Here is a 9,292-nt window from a genome sequence, read left to right as displayed (position 1 = left end):
TCTTTCCCTCAAAGAATGTGTCTTTTAGCTCTCCAATTATCAGTTCAGATGCCAGCTTTTTCCAGCAGTTTTTGCCAGAGTGCTCACTTGTTGGGTGTTTTATACAAACAGGCTGTGGTCTCGGATTAAGCTGGCTTTCAGACCTCAACACTGGGTTTAGACTATGTAAAGATAGTTTATTTTGTGTGGGGACGGGGATGGGGAAGGAGGCAGTATTCAGTGATACTTCTTTTATTTTGAGGAGAGGGAAATCTGCTTTTCTCACACGAAAGATTTTACCTTTTGATTTCTGAATTCTGAACTGTAAGTCTGAACTGTGTTGTTTCTATTCTGTTGTAAATATCTTAAAGGCAAAAGACTGGCTTGTCTGAACTCTGAGCTTAAGAATGCTCACCAAATAATTAAAAACTGAGTGAATGTGCTACTGTATTAAATCGGGGGAGATACTGAAGTGGACTGACTGCTGGTAGCAGGCTTTATTGTGGAAGAACTACTTCAAGCTGTGTCCCTAGCCTGCTCAAAGTGCCAATTTGGAGTTTTGTCCATGATCTTTTGTACACATGTGACATAGCCAGCTACATCTTTCCTCCCAGAATCTCTATAAAACCTCTGAGAGGTACCTGTTCTTTCCTACTGGCAACACACCTATACTGATTTAATAAAAAGAAAGATTATTGTTGTACTATAAGTAAGTCTAGAGCAAGATGTAAAATTGAAAGTATATCAGTGCAAATTATTTCAGTCTACAATAGGAAGTTACCTCTGGCAAAGATATATGTATTTTTATTGTAATTATTTGAACCTATTGAATCACTTTAATACGTTGTATGTTCTCTTTCTATTAAAGGTTGCCAAGCTAACCCACGCAATTTCAATTTTCACTGAAGGTATCCTCATGATGAAAACTACATTAGTTGGTATCATCAAGGTAACGTTTTCCAGTAGGAAAAAGCCATTTGGTGGCAATTAGCACTTTAGCACAGGTATTTCAGCACATTAAGCTAGACCTTGTAGAAAGATTAAAAAGACAAGAAAAAACAAGTTCCTATACAGATTTTCAAACAGTGATGTCTAACTTGGCATCCAGATAAGAAGTGTATTATTTAAGGTTGTGAAGAACCCACAGTTCTCATTGTACATGGATTCATCAACCTTAATTGACACTTTTTGGTTTCCATTTCTACTGGAAAAATTACTGGAAGCTTTTTTAAAGACCTGTTTCTACCACTGGCAACAACTGCTCTTCCTACATTAAGAAGTCCCTTTCAGGACTTTAGGGGCAAGTATTCTTGAAGAAATATACATTTCTTAATGCATTCTGGCTTTTTATAATTGCACACTACTCTCAGTGGATCATTATCAAAGGTTGAATATGGGATCTACAAACCTTTGCTATTCAACTTAAAGGAGTCATTTATATCTGGCAGAACTGTTTAAATATTTATTACTTGGACAAGCACTGGTGGGAAAGTGCATCTGTTAGCACTGCTTTCCTATTACATCATATATATCTTTCTTAGTACAAAAGAAATATTTTATATTTTTTATATCTTTCTGACTTTAAGAAAAAAATGTTTCTTCTACTTAGGTGGACCCAAAACAGTTACTAGAGGATGGAATAAGGAAGGAGCTAGTAAAACGGGTAGCTCTAGCTCTTCACAGGGGACTCATCTTCAATCCTAGAGCCAAGGTGCGTAACAGCTTGATTTGTTTTTAATTTTTATGTATCTTGAGTTTGCCGAGACCTCTTTTATTATGCTACCTTTTAGAAAATAATTCATACTTTTCTGTACAGATTTCCTTTTTGGAAAAAAGTGCACTTTTTGAACTTCTTAGAGGTTATTTGGAATTTCTTATTTGATGTTAAAATGAGTTTATGAACTGCTAAGACTACATAGAATTCAAAACTTTATTCTATTGCCAAGTGTCCTATAACTTCACAGTTCTGTCTTCGTCTGTGACAACTAATGCCAACACATGATATGTATAAGCCAGGTAAACACAGAAAGGCAAAGATAGACGAAGGAGTGTGACTCCTTGTTTTGATCCTGTCCAGATTCTTGAGTCTCCCAGATCAATCAATAGTGCCACTGAAGCCTAAAATAAACATTAAAAGCAAGAGGGGAAAAAAAGTAAGAAGAATTACTTCAGTTATCAAACAACCTTTGATAAATTTCTCAATGCTTTTCAGTTCTGGCTGAAGCATGGTCAAGTCCTCTAGAAGTTGTTGTATAAAGGCATTTAGAAGCCTTATACATGTTCTTTGCATTCTATCCACTCAGTTTTGTTTTTCTTTTTTTTTTTTCCCTCATCTGTAGCCAAGTGAGCTGATGCCCAAACTGAAAGAAATGGCAGCTACAATGGATGGGTTCCATCGATCATTTGAATATATCCAGGATTACGTCAACATATATGGTTTAAAAATTTGGCAAGAGGAGGTGTCTCGTATTATTAACTACAACGTGGAACAAGAGTGCAATAACTTCTTAAGAACAAAGGTGCTATTAAAAAACAAGAATGTGTAGATATTTGATAAATGTCTTTATATTTGGATGCTAAAGCTTGTGACTGATGGCACATGTGTACTCCATTGTGCACAGTCCATACTGTTGTGACTTCAACTAAATGTGCTGACTACTGTGTAAAATATCTGCCCCAGCTTTTTTTCTAAATTATTTCAGCATCCCCACTGCATACGTAAGAGGAGTGAAGTACCCCAAACAGAATATTTTAATATCTCTCGCCAGTGAACAATATCCTTCCTCTTTCTCAAATAAAACAGAAAATAGCTACTGAATCACAGGAGTCCTCTCTGAATCTGTTAGCCATCAGAATGCAGGCTTAGAAAGATTGCAGTAGTTACCAGCTCTTTCAGTGGCATTTCACAAGTGGTAGAGTGAATAGATTTTAAATTTAGCTAACAAAACAGTGGCTAATCTTAATGCAGAAAGGAGCAGATGGAATTTTCACCAGGAGTGTAAGTAGTTCTCTCAACCTCCACACTTACCCTCTTTGTTATAAGACTTATTCTTCCTTTTGCTTTATTTTGTTTTTACAGTGTTCTGTTGTGTGTAATTTACAATATTTAAAAATATATTAATATTTACTTTTACATTAAACAAAAGGAATGAAATTTCTAAGCTAATTAGAAATGTACAATGGTAACACTGCGAATTACTCTAAAACTTATTTTTCAGATTCAAGACTGGCAAAGCATATACCAGTCTACTCATATTCCTATACCAAAATTCACACCTGTGGATGAATCTGTGACATTTATTGGTCGGCTTTGTAGAGAAATCCTGAGGATCACAGACCCGAAGTAAGTACTGTGTGTCAGAAGCTTGTATTATAGCACCATGCATTGGATTACTCAGATTCCACCATATTAAAACAAAATATACAATGAACATTTTTTCCTTGGCTGTCATCTTTACCTAAAACTAAATTCACCCAATCCATCCTGTACATTTTAAATATTAGTCTAGAGAAGTTGTGATTTTAGTCTAAGAAGGCAAACTGTGTGTTACACAAATAGAGGAGAGAGAAACCAGGGAAGGGTGACAGAGCCCTTGTGGAAAGAGGAGTAACTAAACATCATCTGAGATACTTAGAGAGTCTTTCTAATCTCTGCATGAGTAAGATTACTCAGGTTATCACAGAACTGTCTGCAGCTTATCCTGAAGTAGTTGTTTGTTTAATTTTTCCTCAGAATCACCTGTTACATTGACCAGATGAACACATGGTATGATATCAAAACTCATCAGGAAGTAACCAACAGTCGTCTCTTCTCAGAGATACAAGATACTTTAGGCACCTTTGGTCTCAATGGTTTAGACAGGCTGCTGTGTTTCATGATTGTAAAGGAACTACAGGTAATTTTGAACTTTGGCTTCTTAAGGTCACAATGCTTTTATTGTTTAATAACTTCTAGTAAAACAAAAAACATCTGTTAATTTTTTAAAATCGTAAATTGAAATGAAAAGCATTTGAAGAATGTGTGTTGAAACCCAAAGGTAAGAATTTCATTTGCAGATACAATTATGAGTGTGAGTACTTTTGAATAAATGGTGCTGTGTATCACAAGGTTGTGCATTACAGAGTAAGACAGGGAATGCCTGTTGGTTGAAGGTGTACACTTTGTGTATACCCAAAAGTTGATCTCAGCTCAACTTCTGTTTTTCTGTCTAGCTATCAACAAGAATTAGATTTTTTGGATCTACCATGACATAAATAAGGTGCCAGTTCTATGTAATGACTTTTTCCCTAATACCTCTGTGTGAAACCAAATATTTTTGTTTTCTGAGAAGAATCCAGTCCTAGCCTGGATAAAGATTTTAAGAAAAATAAGTATTGATGAAGACTTCCTCAAAAATGGAATTAATAGTTGTCTACAGTGGGCATTACATATTGATGAGGGGGATCTCCTAATTGTCCTAACACTGATTAGCATAACTCAGAAAAAGCACAGAGTCCAACTATGAAATTCCTCAGATCTGTGGAAGTATTCTTTCCCTGCTATTAGTAAATGTAGCTCTTGTACCACCAAAACTAAGCGGAGAGTACACATTGTGAGGATTTTACTTACTTACTTCTTTCTTTTATTTAGAATTTCCTCAGTATGTTTCAGAAAAATATATTGCGTGACAGGACAGTACAGGATACTTTAAAAGCACTTATGAATGCTGTCAGTCCTCTGAAAGGAATTATAGGTAAGTGCTTACTGGTTAAATGGAAGAAAGCCATTGTCATTAGTTCCTCTTTCTTGTTCTTTTTTTAACACCTCAACCTTCTTCTTTTCTCAGCAAATTCAAGCAAGGTTTATTCTGCAGCAATTGCAAAAACTCAGAAGATCTGGACAGCTTATTTAGACTCCATAATGAAGGTAGGTTTATGTGACTTAGTGATACAGAGAATTCACCCTGGGCTTTTTGGTTATATTCTTTAATCTGTTTATTTTACAATGTTTTATTATGTTGACCTGGAATTCTGTAACATCACAAGTGAAGCAGGGCTGGATATGCAAGAGCTCCTGAGCTTTGTTTGTATGGGCAGCTCACACTCCACCAAGTGCTCAGCACTGAGATTCATGTGTAAGAGTTTACCAAAAATCCATTCTGGTACTAGGGATCTGATCTGGGAAGACCAAGTTAGTGCTCAGCATCAGCAGCTCTGTGACTCCCCGCAGTGCCTTGTGAACAAATGGACCCAAGGCTGAAGTTTGGAGCAGTAACATTTCCTCAGTTTGCCTTGTTCACGCAGAAGGCAGTCTACCGTGCTGAAGACTTAAACACAGACCTAAAGCTATCCCATTAATGTGTCTTTATCTTGTCCTTGTAATGACATTTTGTGATCATGTTGCGCATTCAGTTTTTCCTTAGTTTGACTTCACTCTTCCTTCATTGCGTTCAGTACAAAAACCCACCCTTTTTTTGTCCGTTTGTTTCCACAGGTTGGTCAGATGCAGATTTTACGAAGGCAGATTACCAATGAATTAAATTATTCCTGCAGGTTTGACTCCAAGCATTTGGCTGCTGCTTTGGAAAATCTCAATAAGTAAGAAGCAAAATGTGCTGAAGAGCTGCATTTGTCACTGTGATGTAGTTGTTAGCAACTCAGCAATCCTTAAAACCTAAATTATGGCAAAACATGGAGTCTGATTGTATTCAGGTTTTTGTTGATGAGTATTTGAATTTAAACCAAACAAAAACATTTAATAACTTGGCAAGTAATTTGTATGAACATGCCAGTGAGCAGCACAGCTTCTAATTGTGTTTGGTTATACCCGGATTCGAGGTCATATTTGGATGAGAAGTAAGAACAGTGAAAATGTCTGATGTTGATTTTGAAACAAATACGATGTTTGTAAAAGGATATTATGGAATCATAGAATCACAGAATGGTTTGGGTTGGAAGAGACCTTAAAGATCATCAAGTCCAACCCCCCTGCCAAAAATCATGGCTTACTCTTGCGTGTAACCATTTACGGGTTTTGTGTCTTTGAAGCTTTTAAATTAATATGAGATGTGGCATCATGTAAGGTTTATTTGTGGATAATTTAAATAAGTATTTCCTATAATTGATTTTTTTTTCCTTTTAGAGCAATACTGGCTGACATCGAAGCACATTATCAGAACCCATCGCTGCCTTATCCTAAAGAAGACAACACTCTTTTGTATGAAATCACAGCTTATCTGGAAGCAGCTGGCATTCACAATCCATTAAATAAGGTCAGGCTTACATTCCAGTGCTTGGTACAGTTTTCTATTTTTATTTTATTGGTTGTTAACTGAGAAAAAATATACATGGAAGAACTGTGTTCCTCTTTTTTTTTCTTCCCCTCAGATCTACATAACAACAAAGCGTCTGCCATATTTTCCCACTGTCAACTTCCTATTTCTCATTTCCCAGTTTCCAAAACTTCAGTACAACAGAAATTTAGGTATTGTATAAGTTGGTGTTTGTCTAAATCTAATGAAAACCTACATGAAATTATCTGTAGAGAAGATAGTAAAATTACCTGCATAGAAAATACTTGGTTTCTGATTTTAGTTCATCATGTCCAGGCAGGTTTGTACGAAACAGAATCCAAACTCCTGACTTCCTCATTCCACTTTGTGCCTTAGTTAATGTCATTAAGCCATGTGCTATGGAAGAAATGCAGTTGATAACATTAGTGTTTAATTTTTGTGTGGACAAGCAGAAGGGAAGGCACAGGAAAAAATCTCAAGAGTATATTTTATAGGTTTGCCTCTGCTATAAGGAATGTGTTCTGGTTTAAAGACGTATTGTTTGGGTTTTTTTTCCTGTGCAGGAGTGGTGTGCAAGCGGCCAGCTGATCAAATTGACTGGCTTCCCTTAGTTCTGGGACTCCTCACCCTGCTGAAACAGTTTCACTCAAGATACACAGAACAATTTCTGGCGCTGATTGGTCAGTTTATTCGTTCGACGATGGAACAGTGCACAAGGTATCCATGTCCTACTTTTTCCCCCTAAATATCACCTCTATGAAGAGGGCTTCAGTAGTAGTATCACTGCTTTTTCAGTATGGTTTTCTAGCAGAGTATATCTGACATAATAATTACAGTTTATGTGACTAAATGTAAGATTAAAATACCGTTTCTTTTTGTAATGGAATCACATGGTAGCTAGTGGAAACGGTGTTATTTGAAGGCTGGCATTTTCGTGTAATTTTATCCAAATAGCTGATCATCTAGTAAGAGTATGGTGTTCATGGTGGTTCAATTTTAGCCAGAAGATACCAGAAATGCCTGCTGACGTAGTAGGTGCCCTCATGTTCCTGGAAGATTACATTCGCTACACAAAGTTACCAAGAAAGGTAAGGAAGAATTGCGTGTTTTCCATACATAGCGCTGAGCAGGAGTCCTGTTCAGATGACCTAAATCTCAGTTTATGCTGTGGTTATGTTCTGACAGTTTGATCATGTGTACCACTCTGGAACGTGGCATCATCTGTAAATAAATATCCAAAATTATGGATGTGTTAGCCTTGTCCAAAAAGCAGCATTGACCCTTTCCATATGTTCTGTAAAAGACTGCCAAAAGGAAATACAGATGAAAAATCTGTTACCTGGTAGGAATGGTTCATAGTGAGTTCTTTCACACCGTACAAACTGCAAGTTGTTTTGGTTGCGTGCTTTGTGTAACTATTGCTGTACCAGTCCTAGCATCCTTACAGAAAAAATATTTTCTAGAAAATACAGGGGGGTAAAAAATATAGAAAGGAGTTCAGCTTCATGTGGATTTAAAAAGGGTCTGTTCATTTAATCCTTGGAGAGTGTGTACATTGCTGGGGGGCTTTTGGGAAGGGAAGAAATAAAATAGAAGTTCTGAGATGTTGAGGACTTTAATAATAATAAACTTAGCAGGATTCTAAATGCAGGGCAAATACCAAGTCTAAATTTTGGTGGAACACCATCTCCAGTCCTTGATTTCCTTCTCTCTCTTCCTGCCAAAGCATAGTTTCCCAGGCAGCATCTTTATTCTTTATTTCAGGGAAGTTCTGAAAGTCTGAGCTTGTAACCCATTATTTTAGGGTTACATGCCATTTAACTGCATTTGAAGATGATATATTATTCATATGTGCTATTAAAAATAAGTCATAATCCCATTTGCTATAGGCTGTACCTCAATGATTCTTGACTAAGCCATTTCTTAGCTAATGTAATTAGAGAGATTTTTCCAGTTCCTCTCTTCCTCCCAGCCCACAGTGCAGTGTCGTAGAAAGTCCCCATGTCAGCCTCACACCTGCTGTATCTGGGGGTACCAAATTATGCTTCAGCCTGGTGCTGTGTGGAGAAACAGCAGAGAGGGAGACAGTGTCCTTCCAGCCTTAAATTCTGCTGTCGTCCTGGCAATTCCAAGCAAGACACATCCTGGAGCACATCCTGAAGGTTGTTCAGGTGGTTCAGGTCCATAGTGCAGCGTGCTTGATTCATAGACCAGATATGGTTGTTAAGGGATGAACAGAGTTTAAAAATTAGTAATGAAGAACATACCTAACTGTGCCTTCCTCTCTGCTGTAGGTTGTTGAAGCACATGTACCTAGCTTCATTTTTGATGAATTCAGAACTGTTCTATGAATATGGAGAAGGACCAAGTTTTATCCCCAGACCTGGAAATGGGGAGTCAGGGACCGAGGATGAGATAAGTAGAGCTTTTCAGAACTGTATCTTTTCTGTGCTTTAAGGCAGTACCTACAACTGTCCCTGTGAAATGTAACCATCAGCACTAGTCTATATCATTAACACTTCTTTAAATCTTGGCATGATATGCAATTTGTATCTCATCCAAACAGTGTACATTTGGTACTGCACATTATAAACGCTGTATGTAGTTGTTTATGTATAAATCATATTGGTTTTTGTTCTGAAGAACTGTTTGTGGAAGTTTGACTTTTGTATCATCAACGAACAATGAAATTGGAAATAAAGGTGTTGAATAGTTTGCCAAGACTGTTGATTCCAAAGTATCAGTTTTTCCTGTTAAAATAATGTGAATGTGAAAAGAGGTGTGGTGTCTGCTTCTCTACTACAAAAGTTAATTTTCTTCTATAAAGGACAAAAAAAATTACATATCTGTAGCTGAAATGTCCTGTCATGCTATTTAAATATTTCTTCCAGTGCAATTGTAACATGACTTTGGAAAGTAAGGAGTTTATTCCCGTAACTTTCAGTCTTGGTTTGGAACCTTTTACACCTGGCATAGTTTTCTCGCTAGGGGCTGCTGTTGGTGGATGTTAAAAACAAGGACAGGGGATGTGCAGTTCCCCT

At 37.0% G+C, this 9,292-nt stretch overlaps 1 protein-coding gene across 1 annotated transcript in view; it reads left to right on the top strand.

The window, feature by feature from the left end:
• KIAA0196 (KIAA0196 ortholog) overlaps positions 1 to 8,934 on the top strand; it is a 26,978-nt gene extending 18,044 nt beyond the window's left edge. Inside the window, exons 16-28 of the mRNA XM_010189947.1 lie at positions 848 to 928; positions 1,589 to 1,690; positions 2,319 to 2,498; positions 3,198 to 3,322; positions 3,713 to 3,875; positions 4,610 to 4,712; positions 4,806 to 4,885; positions 5,453 to 5,556; positions 6,101 to 6,230; positions 6,346 to 6,442; positions 6,815 to 6,968; positions 7,252 to 7,339; positions 8,546 to 8,934. Of these exons, the coding sequence (XP_010188249.1) occupies positions 848 to 928; positions 1,589 to 1,690; positions 2,319 to 2,498; positions 3,198 to 3,322; positions 3,713 to 3,875; positions 4,610 to 4,712; positions 4,806 to 4,885; positions 5,453 to 5,556; positions 6,101 to 6,230; positions 6,346 to 6,442; positions 6,815 to 6,968; positions 7,252 to 7,339; positions 8,546 to 8,602 (1,464 nt within the window). The 3' untranslated portion in view covers positions 8,603 to 8,934. The remainder of the gene's footprint in view (positions 1 to 847; positions 929 to 1,588; positions 1,691 to 2,318; positions 2,499 to 3,197; positions 3,323 to 3,712; positions 3,876 to 4,609; positions 4,713 to 4,805; positions 4,886 to 5,452; positions 5,557 to 6,100; positions 6,231 to 6,345; positions 6,443 to 6,814; positions 6,969 to 7,251; positions 7,340 to 8,545) is intronic.
• Positions 8,935 to 9,292: the final 358 nt, after the last annotated feature.

This window comes from Mesitornis unicolor, unplaced genomic scaffold, assembly GCF_000695765.1.
Source record: "Mesitornis unicolor isolate BGI_N332 unplaced genomic scaffold, ASM69576v1 scaffold7218, whole genome shotgun sequence".
Lineage (NCBI taxonomy): Eukaryota > Metazoa > Chordata > Aves > Mesitornithiformes > Mesitornithidae > Mesitornis > Mesitornis unicolor.
Note: the sequence above shows the minus strand (reverse complement) of the source record. Positions and strands in the feature narration are given on the sequence as shown.